Source organism: Neopelma chrysocephalum, unplaced genomic scaffold (assembly GCF_003984885.1).
Source record: "Neopelma chrysocephalum unplaced genomic scaffold, ASM398488v2 Primary Assembly neopelma1_88, whole genome shotgun sequence".
Lineage (NCBI taxonomy): Eukaryota > Metazoa > Chordata > Aves > Passeriformes > Pipridae > Neopelma > Neopelma chrysocephalum.
The window spans coordinates 4,087,823-4,107,821 of record NW_020897750.1 but is presented as its reverse complement, the minus strand read 5'-3'; the positions used below and the strand labels follow the sequence as shown (position 1 = coordinate 4,107,821).

The 19,999-nt window shown below is 41.9% G+C and overlaps 1 protein-coding gene across 7 annotated transcripts in view; it reads left to right on the top strand.

Moving 5' to 3' along the window:
* Positions 1 to 19,999, top strand: part of ARHGAP24 (Rho GTPase activating protein 24) — a 175,994-nt gene that overhangs the window by 129,896 nt on the left and 26,099 nt on the right. For 5 of the 7 annotated variants that reach the window (XM_027692814.1, XM_027692817.1, XM_027692818.1 and 2 more), the window contains one exon: positions 8,408 to 8,530. In XM_027692814.1, coding sequence (XP_027548615.1) covers positions 8,408 to 8,530 — 123 coding nt within the window. Of the gene's footprint in view, positions 1 to 8,407; positions 8,531 to 11,338; positions 12,720 to 19,999 lie in introns of those variants that run through there. The other 2 variants (XM_027692821.1, XM_027692815.1) reach the window with 2 other exon arrangements.

Here is a 19,999-nt window from a genome sequence, read left to right as displayed (position 1 = left end):
GTTTAAACTAGGAATAAAGGAAGGGCAGCAAAAGTGGGAGGGAAGAATGAGACATGCCTGAAAAGATTAAAGTGCTCTGAAAAAATCAGAGCTCTTCTATTGTATGAGGGATGGTTTGAATTCACACCTCTTTTCCTCATTAATGATATCTCTGATGCAATTATAACTTCTGTTTAGCAGGCATCACAGTTTTTTGCTCAGATATTTAAGCAATAATTATAGCTGTGCAATGCCCAAAACGCTTAAACACAGCACTGATTTTATGCTTTTATTTTGCAAAACACTAAATTTACTCTTACGGACAGATGTGCTATGGCTGCAGCCCTGTGGCACGGAAGAGACCCTACCTGGACAGAGAATTCATTGTGTTACACGTGAGGAATCCGTTTCCTGAGCCTGATTTCAGGTATCCAGCAGCAGCTGGTTCAGTGCTTCAGGAAAACAGCTCATTCTCTTGAAAAAGCCCTGCTGTCTTCCAGGCATTCTGCAAGTGGGGAAATTGTGCTGGAGCACAATGCCCACCAGGGAATGTACTTGTTTGAGCAGTCTTTTGGCATTTAGCACTTAAATGAGGCTGCAGCCTTTATGTTGAAAAGCTTATATGCTTCACCCCACCCCCAAACAATACACCCTTAGTGCAGAAAACTGTTCAAGATTATTAATGCCAAAGATTGGCTTGGATATGAGCAACAGAAAATGGTATTTGTACTGAAGTATTTAAAAAGCAGTACCTTCGTACTGACTTGTTCGCAGTTACTTAATTCCGTCTTTAGGAAAATGTGTTAGTTCTTTGTGAAGAGAGAAATTAAATGGTGCAGCTGATACGGTTTGGTAGTAAAAAAATGGTTTGATAACTGTATTTCAAAGCTGAGATTTCTCAGTGGTGGTAGTATTAGTCAATTAAAACACCTAGGTGTTGCAAGTGTATCTCTGGCTATGTCTGTGTCCTTTTTTAGAAGACGAAGCAGCCCTGAGGCCAATAAGAACATCAGATATAATAGGAGAGTCCTAGGAAATTGTAAATGAAATTGTAATTTGTATGTCTCCCTTGACCTAATCTGTTACCTGTCAGCAAGGCTTTAGAGGTAATGCAACTATGTAGTATTCTTCTGATGAAATACTAAGAACTGCTACAGTTGTGATAATATTTTAATTTATTAGCTTAATTATTTTTTCCAGGAACAAGTTTGTGTGCTCAGTTTTGTCACAAAGGTCTTCAAAACATGGATCCTAAAATCTCAGGGGTCATCAAATAATAAGCTAAGATGATAAGCCATCATTGCCAAAATCCCTTTATTTTAAGTTGGACAGTGGTTTTTGTGTATCTGAATGAAATGAAATGAGAGTTGTCAGGTTGTTCGTTCAGTTTCCCATCTGGGGAGCTCAGAGAAAGATAAAAAAGTTGAGCATTTTAGGATTTGATTATTTAGCAGGCAAGGAGCCTGTGACTTCCTTACTGCAGCCTAGCATAGTGCTGGTTTTCTACTTCCCTTGGCTTTTGGGGTTTCCATCACTGGTGGCTCTTATAATGTCTCTTAAGAGACCTTTCCAGCATGCTCTCTTTCAAACTCCAAGTTCAAGCTCTTTGCTCCCCGCCTCCCTTGGTCTTAGCTTCCCTGGTTGATTTTCAGTTTCACAAAGTCCAATATCACATCTGCAATCCATGGACATCTTTCCTCCTTCACGATATAGATATGTTTTAGTGAAGCTGCACCATGAAAGATGTAAGTAGGTTGAGTATTGTCGGAAAATACAACGATATTCTGTGTGCTTTCCATGGAGCAGGTCTCTTCTGGTGAGAAGATACAGCTTATATGCTGTAATACAGTTTATATGCTGTAACACTCAATTCAGAAGTAGCGCTGAAGCTCCTGTAAATACAGAATATTTGGCTCTGAACATCATACAGTGTGGGCTGTCCTTTCTGACATGAGTTTTTGCATGATCATTAAGAATTTGGTTCTCCAGGCTACCTTAACTTTGTAGTAAAAGAAAAAGGAGGCAGTGACTTGAACTTAGGCTTTGTACTCCTTTTTTCATTTGAACTTGGTCTATGTATCCTTTTTTCATCCCAGTTGAAGTAAAGGAAGGCTGTAAATTCTTGGTCAAGTTTTACATGGTCTGGAAGAGCAGGAGCTATTACCAAGCATGAATAAAGAAGCTTTTAAGAATTATAAATAAACAAACAGAAGAACAGAAAAAACAGATACACACAGCTCCTGTCTGCAAGCTCCATGCTGCATCATCAGAAGTCTCCAGCTGATATGCAAAAATTCATTGCCCTGGCCTTCTCTCCACCAGCACATCTGCAGTGCTTAGCAAGCAGTATGCGCAGTTCAAAAACGTGGCAGGTTTTAAGTAGCTTTGTCTCTTTCTGATCTTTAAATTGGCCGTGTGAGATGCAGCGGTCTAAGCCTTCAACACAGATTCTCACTTGCTCTGAACAAAGGTTTCTCAATGAATCCCAAAGCCAATAAGACATTAAAATCTCATTAAAATACAACTGCATTCTGGAGCAGCTCCTTCATTTGACTTTGCAAATTTCAACCTGTGCTCTGACCAAGCTTTTTGCAGTTAGGTTTTTCCACTGGCCCAGCTGGAATGAATTAAAAACACTTTAGTGTTTAAACTCATCTAACAGTTTGAGGGCAGTTTGAAGGACAAATTGTCCCATATCAGCCCAGTGCAGGAACCCAAATCGTCCTTGAAAGACACCTACGCATGGTTTTCATCAGACTCAGGGTGCACAGGGTCCACGGGCATAGGCAGTGCCCAGCAGAGGAGTTCTTATGTTTCATTAAAATCGGGCTGATTATAAGTTTAACAGTTCCTTATGTCACTTGGGGAAGATGCATCCCATAGTTGCCAGTGTTGGTTATGTGAAAGACATACATGTGAATTTGAACTGTCTTTTAGTAGCTCATCAGTATGTCAAGTCAGACTTCTGTGCTTAAAGCAGCAGTGGTTAGTGTTATGTTACTATCAAGGTTGGGTAATCATAATTTCTGCTTTGTTCTTCAACAAGGAGTTTCATTAGGAAAAAAAAGAATAAGGTTGTTCATCTTGTTCTCTGATATTCTGATATGCTCTACAGCTTGCAGAAATGCTTTCTGCTTTAGATTAAAAAGTCTGAATACACATGCTGTAAAATGAAAGTTGATAGAGGAAATTCAAGTGGATTCTCACAGACAAATAAGTTAAATATGTCACTTAATGTGAAGTTCATTTGCAGAAAAGGGGGAAAATTTAAGAACCCAAAGTGTAATGGAAGAGTCATGGATTCTATCATAATTACTGGTGTTTTGCTTGTGAAGAAATACTAACTGGAGTCCTGATTAGGAACAAGAAGTTACATACACCTCAACAGAGAAGAGCATGCCTACTTCACTGCACATGAAGATGGCACTTCTACATCGAGCTGCACTTGGAAGATTTGTGCAAAGCACAGATGAGCACATTTCTGAGTGGCAAACAATTTATATGGAGTATTGGTTTTATAAGGTGCAGCTCTTCTACCTTAAAGGCTGGTGCAGCTGTAAGGCTTCAGGTGATACAGGGAGGTGTGGGAGAAGAGGGCAGTGTTGTTCACTGCACGTGTGCTGCAGAAATATGTTGATGAACAGTAGCTGGAAGAGAATTTCAGATCATGTCACAGCCAGACTATTTAAAATACAAGCTTAAAAAAAAAAAAGAAAAGAAAGTGAAAACAGGGTGGAGTAGAAAGTAAACAAAGGATTCCAAAGGCAAGATTTTAAGAAATTAATGAATATCACCTCCTAAGTTTTTTTGTAAGTATATGGCATGGTTTTTTGTGACGTGATGAGTAGCCAGGAGTTTCTGTTTGGATACTAGAGGTGCATTTAGTGTATTCATCTGAAATATCAGAAGGCTAAAATTTTACTATTTAGCATTTTCCTGAGGAAACAATTGTGAAGCATCTAAGCAGGAGGACGTTTCTAAAAAAAACCCCAGTTGGTTCAATTGTAAAGTCAATCTGCTTTTCATATTTTTTCAGTTCCCAAGCTGAGAGTAAGGGTTTCAGAAACCGTGGCTAGGACAGCAGCTGTGGCTAAGAGAACTGCACAAGGGAGTAGGGAACTGTTTCACTTCGAAATTGCTCCCCATTTTTTTTTTTTCGTTGGAGTGTGAATATTCTTGTGAGGTTGGCCATGACATTCTCAGCTCAGAAAAATCAGATTAATCCTAGTTTTTGATGTCCCTCCTGGGAGAAAGTTCTCTTTTAAACAGTTGGTATGAATTTAATCCTTTCGCATTCCATTCTCAAGAATGCTGGAGCTACTGTTTGCAAGAAATCCAAGATGCTTTTAAACGGACAAGGCAGTGTTTCATTCTGAGTTTAGCTTTGGTGCGTCCAGGTAAAGGAAACGTGTTGGGTGAGACAGGAAGAATCTCCGAAGTAAAAACACCTTTCACGACTCCTCCCCCCCCGCCCCCCCCTTTTCCCTCCCAGCTGAATGCCAAAATGTCTGTGCGTTCTCATTTAATTGCTGGGCGATAAAAAAGCTGGAGAGCTGTCGAGCCTGGTACTTCGTTCAGGAAACAATCCCCCTTAAACGCAGTCTCCGCCTCTTGGTGCCTCTCCGAGTGTGTGGTGTGGTGCTGCATGAGCGAGCGCGGGCTGTGCCCTCTCTTTTCCCCTGCGGAGTGGGTCCCAGCAGGAATTGACCTCTCCATATTTTAATTGTGAGCGGGTGTTTTTTCTTTTTTTATTATTGTTTCCGGGTGCTGGCAAGAGTTCTTAAAATCCCTGGCCTGGCTGGTACCGGAGGGGTGGTGGCTCGGTGGCAACATCAGCCTGTGGGTCACCGAGCCCCACCCCACCCCCCCCAGCAGGCAAGGACAGGATGGAACACTGGGCACCTCTAGGTCATTGCTGGTGCCAAAGGGGCAGGAGGAGAAATCTGACCTGTTCACAGTGGAAGGTTCATCATGGTACAGTGCTGTTCCGGCGTCTCCCCTCCAAATGGATGTTATGCATAAATTTCTTGAATAAATAGGAATACATTTCTGATGCTGCCAAGAAAACAAAACAGATTAGGGATTGGTCAGGGCTGCAGGAACAACAGGGTGGGGTGGTACATTGTGGTTTTGAGACTCCAAAGAGTATAGATCCAATTAGTTTTGGCTGCTACCAGGGGCTGGAGAAACAGGATGTACACATCAGTTCTGTAAACAGCAGCTTTTCATCTTGAACATACCAGAGTCAACTTCTTTGGTCAGGTATCCTGGGTTCTGCTCCCTTCAGGTCCTGTGACACCTGTAAAGTAACAAAGGGAAAAAGATGGGAAAAAAAGGTGGAGTTCATATTCCAGCCCCTTGAGCTGGCTGTTCACAAGCAGGCCACAGCACACAGGCTTAGGCATTTCTTGGACTGCGAATGCAGTGAGCACCATTTTCAAGTTGATGTACTTAATGCTGGTATCTGTGGTATGAATAGATGTCTGATTTTTGGAGATTGTGATCTACTCATGCTTCATTAAAATCATAACAATAGTATTAATAGGAAAAAAAAAAGTTGAGACGTTAATCAGTGTCTTTCAGAAGTGTCCTGCAGACCTACTGAAGATTCAGAGAGGTCCTTCTAATTCCAGTTTTGGTTTCTGGTATTTTTTATCTGAGATGACTCTTTCCCGAATCATGGTCGTTTCTTCTTGTCTGTCCCCCGATCTCGTTAATTTTGTACGTAAAACATAGTCCCACTGAAAATTAACACTTGCACTAAAACACACATCCAAGTGCTCTTGTATCCCCCAAAATCTTCTATTGAGGCTCTAGTTAATGAATAATAACTACATTTAATACACAAGTAGGAGAACCCTTCAAGATTTAATATCGTGTTTTGAAAGAAAGGAATTGAATTACAAAGTAGACAGATCTAGAATTGCTATAAAATGATGAAGCTCCTTCTGCTGGGAAAGCTTTGCTTTCTCATAACAAGGTAGTGTAACCGCACATTATGCTTTCCTTCTCTGCAAAATTAAACACAGATTGATTGTGTACTGGCTGAGTGGGTGTTTATCTGAGTTCGTTTAAATTACTGCTCTGGAATTCACACTATAAATGAACTAGCCAGACTTCTGGGATTAATCCAGTCTATGTGGAGAACACCCTGCAATTTGTCATAACGTGATAACTTGGTAAATATTACATAATCTGTTGAGTAAATACTACATAATCTGCTGAATTTAAATGTGCAGGCTATTAAAAGAATATGGAGTGATCTGAGAGACATGTGAGAGGAGGACCATCACGTGTCATCTTTTTTGTTGTCTCTTTAGTAAGAGGATCACATCACCATTTTTTTTTATTCCTGGATCTGATGTGTATTAGGTGTATGCATATTTTTTGTTCTTTTTTGTATGACATCTCACAGGATCCTTGTCCATTAAAATGAAAAGAAGCTACAGTACAATATGACAAGAGAAATATTTTTTCCAGTATTTATCAGCCACAAAAAGGACTCAACTATGGCACATGGTTTTTCTCTATACTCTATTTATTACTATTATATTTAATAGCTGTGACAAGATATTGAGATTTTATGATTTTATCTTTATTTTTTGGCCTTTTCAGGATAAAAACTCTAGGTGATATGTAAACTAGGCCAGTTTAAGTAAACCGTTTACAATGATGTGTCTCCTCTCTGTGCTTGAATGAGAGATCCATCCTCCTTCTGGTCAAGATGGCTATGTAAAAGATAAAAATGGGGAGTGAATTTCCAGACTCTTGTTTTGTTCTGGGCAGGGTTGATGAGGAGTGCTACTGTTTGGGATGGTAATGCTTCCCTGTCCCCATACCCTTATCCTCCACTTCTTGAAAGGTAAAAACAATGGAACATAAAGTAGAAGTAAGATCCATGTTTTGTACCATGCTTGTGCTAGTTACTGAAATAATTTAAAAAAAACAACCAGCAGTTTAACTCATCTTGATATTTCTCTAGTGTTGACATTAAAAATAGGTTGGTTCCTACTGTGTCTTAGAAAAAAATCAGTGTTCTTTAGACTTTTAAATTGTGGTATAGTCTAAAATGTATTGGTAATTACTTGTTTGGAAGTAATTTTTGGGAATATACTGTATGGAATGGCTGTATTTTGACTGTGGAAAAAGAGTCTCTGTTTACCTCCAAGTTCAAATTTAAGTTTTGAGTAATGATGTAAACCTTAAGAATAAGTCTTCTGTACAATCTGCCCATGTCTAGGAAAATCTGACTTTTGCATTTATCAGGTTTAAACTTGCAAGTTTAAAGGTTAACTTTTCAGTTAAGTCTCTCTTACAGTTGTGTGCCCTAATTCTGTAAAGCATGGACTGTAGGACTAGGTTCATTCCGAACGGTTGTGCCAGGAAGTCATGACTGGATTTTCCAGCCCTTGAGAAATTTCTCTTTAGAAACATAGCTGTTTTCTATGCCCAGCACTAAGCAGGGCACTCTTCAGAAAACCTTCCAGGAGCAGTATTCCTGGTGTAATGAACAAAGGTGTTTACTTTAGATATGACTAGGATAAAAAATGGGAATGTAAGAAGCTGGAATGAGATGAACACAGGGCTCACAGGATTTCTAAGTGCACTGCATTTGTGTGTAAAGTGCATGTTCCTGCCCTTGGCTCAGTGAAAGGGCTTCAAAATGCCACTCTCCTTCTGGAAGGATTTGCCCTTCTGCCTGGAAAGGTGGTTTGAATATCCATGTGTTCTTGCACCAACACAGTATCCGTGAGAATGGAAGTGAAGCAGGAGTACAAGTCTGAAAACCTGGAGCTGTGGCAAGCCAAGTGCTGGTTTTGACCTTCTTAGTGTGGGCCCATCTTTTAAATAAAGGAAAATAAGGCAGTGTTCCCTTTTAATCTAATCCTCAGACCCGTCCAAGGCAGCGGATTGTACCATGTCAGCTGCAAGTGTCGGCTGCCTTCTCCTTAGAGAGCCACAGCAGCACTTGGGTGTATCAAATGTTATTGCTATGAATGTGACACATTGTGTTCCTGAAAATAAGAGTGGAGTCATCCCCACTTGTTCAAAGCACCCTTATCTGTCTCTGCATTTATTCTCTCCTCCATGGTACAATAACTACTGCAGAATTTCCAGTGGATATATCAAGTTACAGATTAGTGTGGGCCCCTGTGGTTCTTGGAACAGCATGGGGCTGTTTTTGTTTACTGATGACATTTATCCTCTCATTTCCTTTTGGAAGCATGACAGCTTCTCACTGTCTGATGGGGAATGTACTTACAGGACCTTCTTTTCATGCCATGTCTGACGATAAACACTCCACTGCAGAGTATCCATGTCTGCTTGCTGTGGAGCCACTGTCGGTGCTTCCAGCAGCCAGACTGGCAGGAGCTTGGCTGGGCAGGAAAACAAAAAGGTTTCTAAGTGCAATTATCTTCTCTTGCAGGAGGAGACCGAGAGCGGATGACAGCTAATCATGAGACGTACCTCCTTATGGCGAGCACGCAGAATGACATGGAGGATTGGGTGAAATCCATCCGCAGGGTTATATGGGCACCATTTGGAGGAGGTGAGTCAGTGAGGGAACATGCAGGGCTCCCAGATGCACAAAGACACATAAGGGTTCTTCTGTTGTCTCCCAGTCACAGCCAGAGTTCTGAAGTGGAGAATGGTCTAGATCTTTCCAGAAAAGTGGAGGAAATAAACCCTTTTGTTTTCATTTGCAATGCAGATATTGGGCATGTTTCCATGCAGAGGGCTCAATTAAAAGGCTTTAAACTGTTTGGAAGCACTTCCCTTGATGAGGATAGCACACAATAGTGTGAGGAGAAGTTTTCACAGAAGATTGGTCTTCTGTGAAATCGGCTTTCCTGCAGGGAGAGGCAGGGTAATTCCTTCGGTCACCAGCTGTAAGACCATCCATGTGTTTCATAAATGCCTGTTATGAGAAGCTGTCAGCGTTTCTCCTGCCAGTGACAGCTAAGACCAGTAATAGTATTATATAAAGCTATGCCTCAGAATATTAGCACTATCAGTATAGGATTTTGATTGGCATGTCCAGTAATTTCAATAGTACTGGATGAAAATTTATTGTTGTAAGTCTACTTGTCTTTTTAAAAGGCTCTCTTATGTTGAATGGGCTGCAAATTATTATAATAATTTCTCTCATTATTATTCTGGTGATAGTGTCTCTGTTACTATAATACAAATGTGATTGGTACACTTGCACAAAATGTCTGTATGTTAATCAGTCTGTTCCTTGGAGCTCTCAAATCTTCTAAGTCTAGGGACAGAAATATTTTCCTACTGTGAAAGAGCAGCCAGTATTGCATCAAGCAATTGGTCTTGTCTGCAGGTTGCTGGAGAAATCAGGAAGGCAGGATGGTCTGTGCTGTTTCATGACTGAGAAGTGCAGTTAGCACTGAAAACTGTGATTTCTGACTGCAAATGTCTTTTTCTCAACTGCCAGGTAGACCACAGTAGGGAGGAGGGAGAGACTGAAGGAAACTACCATTTAAAAAAAAAACTTTTCTTCTAAGCCGCCTGTCTTCCTTTGGGCTTTATCCAGGTGACAGTTTTTAGGCGAGGACTTCAGCCTCGCTGACGGACTCAGCTGTGCTGAGGGGACTTGGTCAGCTAGGGCCTGCTTGGCATCTCTGAAACATGACTGTCTTTTCTTTGGCTCCTCCTGGGAAAATGTGCCCTGGAAAGGTGGTGGGAAGCAGTAGTCTCGCTGGGATCTGGCTCTATGTGTTAAATAAGCGGGCACAGTCCTGAGTCTGGGCATGTAGGTCTTATAAGAAGATGCTTAAAAAAACCCCAAACAAACCCCAAAACCCACGAAGTGAAAGGTTTGTCTTAAAAGGCGTGATCTGCTACCAGCGTATTGGTTTGGGAGAGAGAAGGTGCAAGGAGCAGAGTCTTCTGTAATTAGGCTGGGTAAGAAATCTGCTTTTTTAATTAGCACAAAAATTACCCCCAGCTTTCTCTTTGCAAAGCAGGCCTCGTGTTGAGCTCCTCAATATTCTCCTACTCCAGTGAGGTAGCAGCATAAGCTGCTTTGGCAATGATAAGTTTGGGGACTTTACAGAACTGGATTTTTCAAAAAGTGTCTTCGTGGTTTTTTGAACTTGGCTTCCAACACCACAATATCTTTCTGTGGCAGATAATAAGGAAAGGCAGCCTTGCCGTTCTGCAAGTGGTGAAGTCTCTACGTGTTAGAGGCAGGGAGCTGAGATTAGGTGAAACTCTGTTTCTAGCCCAAGTCCGTGCACAGAGCTACAAATAGAAACCAAATCTCCCAAGTCCTGACCCTGTGCTTTCTTCACAAGCTCCTCATTTCTTTTATAGGGCAAGAGCTATTTATGATTTACAGCTGGGAATCCTTTCAGCCACTATGAAAATTCTCAGGACACTGTCATTGTTCTAGGAACATTAAATGCCAATTGCTGAAGGAGGCACCTCTCTGGACACTTTGCGTGCTGATTTGCATAAAACAAAGCAGGAGCAATCCTTGCATCACTGTTTCAATTCGTTTGTAGTTAAAACACTTCAAAGCTTGTTCTTCTTGTTTTTCCTATTGGATTTATTGTGCAAAACACTGACTCTGGGTTGTTTGTAATGGGAAGCAAACAGTTAATTCCCTGGAAGAGGTGAGAAGGCTTGGCTGTGATAACAAGGCAAAAGCAGTATCACGGGATTTGTCACCATTAAGAACCCTGTTTTTAGCATGTCCCCCATTTTTTTAACTGCTTAAGTCGATAGTCTGAGCCATCTTCACAAGTGTAAATAAGCTCTGTTAACTGTTCTGTAATTATGAATGTTGAGACACACTTATATTTTTATTATCCTTTGCTACAAGGATGTTTCTACAGCTGCTGCAACAGTCTGACCCTTCTAGAGACAGGCAATTCTGGCTTGTCTTAAGAGCCTGCTTTTATGAGCTGTAGCTGCTGAAGTTAAAAATGGTTTTATATGTTACAAATACTATAAACAAGATAGAGAAAAGTTGCAGTCACATGATGGAGACTAGCCAGTAACAAATTTACAAGACAAAATTATTTCAAACGGCTAATTAATCAGAACACTAGTTTTATAACAGCTTCCTAAATTTCAGTACTACATGGTAAACCACAATAGTCCAGTGTCACACAAGTCAAGTGCCACTTTGAGTAACATGTGAATTTTGTGGTTTTCTTAAAGCATTGTAAGCAAGCTCTGTGTGTATGTGCGAGCACACATGTAACGAATGTGTTTGAGTCTTGGTGAGCCACTAATATTTAAAGTTTGTCTGGCAGTGGGAGAGGACTCCTGGTACCAGAGCAAGGAGCTTTGTAAATTATTAACCATATCATTAAATTGTTATTTGTTAACCTGTGCTAGAAAGAGCAGGCAGGAGGGGGGCAGGTGGGAATCTGCTAAGGTGATCAAAAACAGCTTGTTTTTTAACACCAAAAGAATAAGGTGACTGTGGAGAAAAATCTGAAAGGGAAAAGAAATGTAAATGAGGCAGGGCATGCAATGCCTGTTTGCACATGAAATTCCCTTCCTGATTAGATTAAAAAGGCAGTTTTTTTACAGAGCCTGCAACTAAGGGGGAGGGAGAAGAAGGAGCATGAGCATTTTAGCAGGGGTAGTGGTGTAAGGTCTGGCACCTCCTGCAGGAGCCAGGCACAGCCTGCTCGGTTTTCCAGCAGCCGCACATGACAGCCGCCTGAAGTCAACTCAAAGTCACCCGGAGGAGCAGCGAAACCTGCGCTGCGGCGGCTCCGGCGCGTCCTTCCCCCCGCACCTGCTGCACGCACACGGCAGCGGCGGCAGCCGGGCTGCCATCGCCTGGCCAGGGGCCGGAGGGAGCGAGCCACCAGCGCATCCCCGTCTGGAGGCACGTATTCCTCAGCAGCTCCCTGGGATCCTGCCGGCAAAGATGCGCTGCTGCCGCATCTGACGCGCCTCTCCCGTGAGAGCTCCCGGTAGTTCGAAGGCAATAAAACCAACGAGAAGCCCCCGAGAGCACCACACGAGGAGCTGGGTGTATAAAAGGTCTTTTGAAAGGAATCTCTGACGGACAAAGAGCTTTTTGGGCGAAGGGGCTGTTATTTTTGCTTCTTGGTTGCAGAAATAGAGGGTACCAGCAAGGAGTGTCGTATCCTGGAGGATTCTTCAGTGGCCTTTCTGGTATTGTTCTTCTCTTTCCCCTTGAACACCGCAAAGTGCTGACCTTATCCTGTGGAATTAGAGACTCTGCCACTCAGCCCCCTGTTCCAGCTGGGAGAAAGAGGTCTTTCTGCCCCTCCGTCTGTGCAGGCACTTCTGTTTGAATGGAAGATACATCTTTTTGCTGAAACTCTTTTGTTGTGACATTGCATAATAGGCAGTTGTCTCACCGCAGGAAATAAAAGAAACGAAAGGAAATAGATGGAAGGAAATTGTTCCCCAAAGCAAAATTGAAGCAGGGAAGAGAACATTAAAATCATTTCGAGCCCTACCCAAGATCTAGAAGACCACAAATCTGCTAGCTCCAGAGGAAAATACACTATTATAAGAACTCCTTCAGCAGTCAGTAGCGATGAGCAGTCGTGGTGTTTCGTCTGGATGCAGCTGGTAAAGGAGAGCTTTGGAGGGACTTGGGGGCTTGGCCTGTATGATGCCTGAAGACAGAAATGCTGGAGTCCGCAGCCCAGGTGCCTTAGCAGCAGCTCCTTTCATTCCTAAAACTACTTATAGGAGAATTAAGCGGTGTTTTAGTTTCCGTAAAGGTAGGTCCGTTCTGTCACTGCGTTCTGCTTTGCTAGTGAAACCGTGGTTTCTTACAAGTCAAGGGGGATGTGTGTGCAGGGGCAGATGAGAGTACCGAAACAAAAGACATTAAACAATGCAGATGCCAACATTCCACGAATGATTTATTTACTTCTTTGTTCATTTGTTTGTAGCTGGCCAGCTGATACTGTCTCCTCTACATAATAGCCTGTGAATGCTGGAATGAGGTGGCTTGAGACAAGATTATTGCAGTGCCTCTGAGCAAAATTAAGTGAGAGCTCTGGGGGAATCAGACCTGTGATGCTCTGAGTTGCGTATTGTCTGGCAGAACATCAGGAAAAAGAGTTTCTGTTTGCATTTTATTTGTGTGGTAGGAGGGGGGGAGAAGAGAAGGGACCAAAGCAACCTGATAAACGTTCCTCTGTGCAGAAGACCAAGTCCTTGGTTTCAGAGATTTCTGATGGATTGAAGTGTAGCCCTACAATGCACTGTCCTGGTGCAAGTGATGCATTGCCACTTCATCGTGCTGCCCTGCAGCCTGCATTTACCTTTTCACCTGCTGCATGGAGATGTTTAAAGCCAGTTTTCTTCTGCATTGCACATACTCCTGTTGAAGCAGAGCGTGGCAGTACTCAGGGAAGGAGCGCAAAGCAGAGACTGGATTCTGTAATATGTCAACTGGAAGCACTAGAAGGGAAACACGTCTGAGAAAGAGATATGACAAGTGGTGGTAAGGTGCCACAGCACTTGAGATGGGTGGGCAGCAACTGTCTCTATGACAAGGACAAAAACTTTGTGTAGGGAAAGAGGAGGACATTCGTGTTGTCTTAGAAGCTATGCTGGACTGAGAAATCCCAGTGAAAGGGCTAAACTGTCATGTTGTTTTGAAGTGTGAGAGATTATTTTATACAGGGCTTGCACATATTCTGTCATGTTCTTCTCTTGCTCCTTTCTCAGCTGTTCCTTCATGCTGCCATTTGCCCTTTTGCAAGACCGTGCAGCTCTTTGCTCACCAGCCTCAGTAGTGATGTGGTGACGTCATTGCCTTTGAGGGATGCGTGAGCAGGCAGGCAGGGGCGATGTCTTGAAACGAGATATCACAACCAGTAAGGGGCTCACTGCAGAACTGCAGCTGAGACAGCACTGAAAGCTGTTTGCCCCCTGTGCCCCCCTCCCCTAGGCCCTTGATTGCCGGAGTTCAGTCCTGCTGGAGACTGGCCAGGAGGATGTGCATGTGTATTGCATTTCGAGGTGTTGGTGTGAATTAGAGCTGCCTGTGCCCAGTTCATACGCTTAACTATTTGAGAAATGTTTGGAAGTTGAATAAAGGATTAACTGATAATTTTGCAGACAGCTGCCTTTGTGCCTAGCTGCAGCCTTAGCTGCTCCAAGAAGAGCTTCAGCTGTTGATTCTTTCTCCGTATGTTCTGACACGGAAACTGTCCCTGTCTAGAACTCCAAGTGAAGCTGCAGCGCTGGGGGCAGAGACAGAATGATGGAGGTGATGCTGCTAATTTGCTTTCCTCTCTGTATTATATGTTTCAGTCGCTTTCTTCTATACATTTCTGTCAAGATTGTTGTCCTAAGGCCCCTTGGTCAGACCTGCAGAATGCTGGGGGCATGTGTTTCACTATGTCCTTGTCCTGCTGAAGTCAACAGAAAGATGAACATTAACTGGATTTTCATGAAGGTTGCACAGGCAAATTAGGATAATTACCCTTGTCTTATTAATTGGCATACAGAATTACTATAACTTCATTTGCAGAATGTATACTTAAGTATAAAAAAAGGCAAAATTAGCCTTCTGCAAACCTAGTTCATACTTTCATAAAGCAGATTAGTTAGTTCTAAGCTGTGCAACATGATGCAGAAAATAAAATTAACAGGGAAAATCATTGGCTAGTCACTGGAAGGGGAAGGGAATCATGACAGTTTTTGTTCAGACAGAGATATGTCATGATCTTCACCAATGAGACCAGATGTAGAACCCTTCCTGGAAATCCAGATCAAATTTCCATTGTGATTGGCACCAGAAAATTAAATGTCAGATTTGTTTGGAGGTCATATCGTAGGAGAAGTCAGTGCTCAGAGGGCAGCATCTGAACAGAGACAGAGCCAAGCATCTTTAAACTCCAGTGTAGAGAAGATGCTCTCTGGTTAAGTTCCACCACAGGAACCTCCTGAGAGACCATGCAGGGTGAGTGGAGAAAGCAGTGTCTGAGGGTGGCATGCAGTGTGAGAACACTCAGTGGAATGGTGAATTTGCATGGGCAGAGTTTTGGAGGAGGAGGTGGCATTGGCTGTGGCTGGAGAAATGGTGCCTGATGTGATCAACTGTGATAAGTTCCCAGGGAAGTCTTTAAAATTACCTCCTTTCCTTTCCTGTATCTAGTTCTACTTTTATTTCAGAGTTGTTTTTCCTAAGCAGGTTATTTGAGTGTGGAAATATTTTAAACTTCAGGGCAGAAGTTTGTCTTGCCTTCTCTACTGCTGGCATCACACTGACTGTGGGGTAGAAGGCTTGAAGGAAGGAAAATTATTCAGGCAGGAAAATTATTCTGCTGCTACTGGTTTTGGTGAGATTTTTTCTTCCTCTCTACATTACAAAATTTTGTAGAGAAGAAGAAAATACTCCCTGCCTTTGATCCACTCAAAACAGCACTTACTGCTGGGGAACATCTGAGCAGAAAGCTAATAGAAAATAATAATTTAAAATTCCATATTAGGTGTTATGTGCCCATGACAGCCACTTCTTTGTGTTATTCCAGGACCTTTGTTCACAGCCCTGCTGTTAAAAGCCATTCATCTGATCTGTTATTTTCACTGTCAGTGAATTACTGATTGAGATTGAGAGCTGCTTAAAATTCTCATCTGGATCCTAAGCTGAGATCAGTTCCTTTGACCTTAACTGGCCCTTTCTGATCAGTATAGCCCATAAAATCAGAACTTATTTTGGAAGGACCGGGATCCTTTGCTGCACATTGGGAGAACACACGTACAGGTGTGGGTCTTCTGTGAAAGCATCAGCCCTCAGTGCTTTTTTCTCCCTGAAACCTTCTGGCTCACCAAGTACTTGTGCTGTGGTAGAGCCAGAGCGGCAGGTGGGCTTTTTTGAGATATTCTTTATTTCAGGCTGTTCTTTAGGGAGCAAGGTGGCAGAACAGCCACCTTGTTCTCCTTTTTTCTTCCTGAATCAAGTCTAGAGACCTGAGATGTGAGCTCTGCCTGTGTTCAGCTAGCTAAGGAAATCATTGACTAGTAGCATTCTTAGGTTTTAAAACCATACTCTAACTGTGAATATGTACCATAAAAAATACCACAGTGCTTTCACAACTCCTGAGTAGACATGTGCAGAATTTGCATATAGCACTGGAAATAGTCTTTCATAGTGTTCCTGGGTATCTGTTAAGCATGGAAATCCAGTTGCTCATAATGTTTACAAAACTTCTGCCACGGGAATGCTCTAGTTAATGAATAACTGCTCAGCATGCCCTTTGCTAGCATGTGATTTTTGTCTTTGATGTTATGCGTGATCTTCGCTTAATTGGATATAGCTTTAAAGACCTACAAGTGCTCTCTGAGAAAGCAGTTCTGCTGATTAAATCTAATGACTGGTCAGAACTGGAATCCTGTACATTTTCCAGCCTTCCACCAGCTATGGGGAAGCAAAGCTGCTGCTGTGCTGAATCTCATGGTTTCTTGTTAATTTATTTGTTTCCCCTCTGGCACCCTGTCCGAAGGATAAACCAAATGACAGGTCAGCTCTTGTGCATCTCTGCATTCTGGATTTTGGAGACGTTGAGAGTTAGGAGGAGAACTTGGGTTTGGATTACAATATGAGTTATGAGGGTGCTCTTTATTTCCCTCTCCACAGAGATGTTCTTGTTTAGTTGCTGTAGTGGAAATTTACTTTTAAAAAACAGCATTATCATTATACATTTTTAAAAAACAGAAATTATCTCTGTGATTTTGGTTAAGTTGTAGTCTTCATAACTTGGACTGTCTTTTTCTAAATGAGGTGCTGGTAGTTACCAGTTACAGCTGATAGTGTTCACGTTGTCTCTGCCGACCTCTAAGGTAACTGTACGTTTGCAGCCACAATTCTTCACAGCGTTGCCTTTGCTTCCTAATGGTCAACATCTGAATTTTCATAAAGTGCTGATCTGCAGTATCTCTGTAGTAGTTAGTTGTGACAAAAGAGGGGATAAAAGCATTAGAAAGGGACGGCGGAAGAAGGTGCATTTTACAGGGCAATGATCGTGACTTTTATTCCAAAGCAAAACCCAACAGGTGCTAAAAAAATGATGAGCAAGGTAAAAGCTCTGACAACATCATGTGGAAGAAGAGTTCTTGTGTTTCTGCCACTTCTGACCCTGGCAACAGAGTACCTTTGCCATAAGGCATCAGCAAGTCTGTAACTTCAAGTCAATATTTGTGCAGGCTTATCATGACTTATTTCTTTCATGGCCAAGTGCTGCCTGGTGCAGTGTTCTGCATTTGTTAGGTGGAGGAAATACTTCTTTTGGAGGAGTTTAGCCTATACTTTGCCACAAATTCAAGCCTTCCTAAGATAAATTCCAGTGCCAAACAAATTGGAGAATGAAGAGAGTAGTAAATGGTGACTTCAAGGTGTGACATGGTGATTTTTCATGAGACTAAGGTCTTAACTTTAGGTTATTGCATGGTTGTCAGTTACCACGTTAGCTATGAGCTTCCCAAAGCCGAGTGTGGAGATCCTCGTGCCTGTGAGGTAAATTTGGTATTATCACCATTCATACAGATGGGAAGCCAAGTCCCTGAGGCTTTCTCTGCCATGTGAGGATATGGGGCATACACCTACCCCTCCAGCTGGGAAAGTATATCTGTGGCCAGACTCGATGCAACTGTTCTGAGGATTGTGTAGGATCTGAATCAAATCTGTTAAATCTGACACAACTGCTGTAGTTACTCTGTCTCTCCTTCAGACATTCCTAGCTATGTGTATTTTAAGTGTCTCAGTGAAAGTTGCTTCATTTACAACTTCCCTTATTGTAGACAATAATAGAAACAATTCAGAGTCTACACTTAAGGAAATTTTAGGCTCTGATTTGGACTTACTTTTTTTCCCTCTCTATCACATCAGGTTTTATTTTCCCTCAGATATAGGTTTTATTAAGGTTTTCTTCCTACAATACGTGTAATTTTCTGCTACAATGCAGAACCAAGTTTGTCATATCCATGTATTTAATCTTTGTCAGCTTCTATATATGAATCACTTCTTATTTTTTATTTCTCCTAAAAAATAGTGTTTATTTCTAGTTACAGACATCTTAATACTTTATGGTTGCAACCTGTTTTCAGTGCATTTTGTGTTGCGGTACATCAGCAATTTATAATAATATATGAAGGTTTTTTGCTTCCACTGCACGAAACAGCCTTATTCTGATTTTATTAAGTATCTATTAGATATGCTTTGAAAACCAGTTTTAAAACAAACTAAAAAAAAAAAGGTAACATCCGAAAACGTATTAATAGAAAGTGATGTGTTTTGACTGCAGTGTCATTACTAGTATGAGTTCCAAAGCAGTTTGCAAATTTAAGCAGCAATATGCACATTACTGATTAAAGAAAGTTAGCATGGTGAGAAATATAGCCAGGCTTGTTCTAATTGTACTGTCACTGAGCAGGAGCTGTAACTGTACATACATTGTAATTGTATAATTGGAATATCCTATCGTATTTTGTTTGAAAAGAGGCAAAACCCCTTGTGTTTAAAACCAAGATATCTCATGGGCCCTTGAGAGGAAGCTCAGTCTGTATGTTGATAGGATAAGCTGGAGTAGAGTGACCAAGTCCTACACCTAAGAAGGAATAACCCCAGGAAAGCAGCTCTGAAGAAGGAACCTGGATGCCCTGGCGGATAGTAAGCTGGACAGGAGCCAGCAGTGGACCTGGCAGCAAGGAAGATTAGACAGCAGTCTGGGCAGTATCAGCTAGCAGAAGGAGGGAATTGATTTACCTCCTCTGCTTAGCATTTTTTAGACCATATTCCAAATACTGTGTCCTTAAAAAACCAAAACAAAACCAAAAAAACCCCACCAAAACCAGGAGGTGGAAATAATACTGGAGAGAGCTGAGCAAAGGATCACTGACGTGCTTGGGAGCTAGAAGACATGCCCTTTGAGGAAAGGCAGAGCAAGTGGGGCTTTTTCAGCCAGGAGAAGGTACAAATTGAGGGGCACTGAATATACATTAAGAAGGACTTTGAAATCCCCAAAACTCCCATAATCACACAGATTCCTGAAATGACTTTCAGTAGACCTTCCTCCTTAGTTCTCCTGCTTTCAGGAGGGTCTAGCAACTGGAAGGACTAAGGGTTCTCTGTGTTGACCAACTGCAACCCTTAACTCAGACAAATACAGGAAACCCGAATTCAATTAATACTCCTCCCATCCCCCTAGGCAGTTTGTAGGAGGCTAGAAAGGTATGTAAGAAATAAGAAAACATGCTTTAACTCCTCTGCCAGCCTGAAGAGCCCAAACTTTGTGGACACCACATCACTCAGTATTCTTCTAAGCTTGACTCACTCTGAAACGTCAAAAATTCCTTCTTTAATTGCTACTTGTTGGGCTTTGTACAACATGAAAAAAATGAGCTAATAAAGAGCGACTGTGTGATGTTCATTCCCTTACCTACTGCTGGTTTTGGCATCCACAAGTGTGGGTACCATGGAAATCACAAAATATGCTGCTCAGCATCTCAAGAGACTTTCTGGATGTCTTAGCAGGACATCAGTTACCCTCTGCAGTTATTTCCTGTGCTACAGTAAAAGTAATTGCTTTTAAATACAAACCTCAGACGTTCAGTATGGGCACCTTGACACTTGCCATAACATCCTGGAGCATATGTAAGGCAGCTGTCCCCCTTGCAACTGAGGTGTAAGTTACCTTTCTGTTGGAGGAAAAATGTATGCATTGAAGGTTACCCTGAGGGATGCTCCTTTAGCTTGTGGACACTTAGCCATGCAATTGTAATTTATGGGAGAATTAAGTTTTTGGGTCAAAATCAAAAGCTGACTAACTCAACTTTGGGCATTCTTTGGAAAAAGCAAACAAAACCAACTCTGTTCTTGTTGAAAATTTTTAAACCAGCAGGAACTGTGTGCTCAGTAAAGGGCACAATTTGACTTGCTGCTTTTTTTTTCTTTTAACTTTATAGTGTTCGTCATTGGAAAATGAGGTAGTTATTTGCTCTTTAGTTTCTGATCATGACTGCCTTAGAACTATTCATTGTCTTGCTA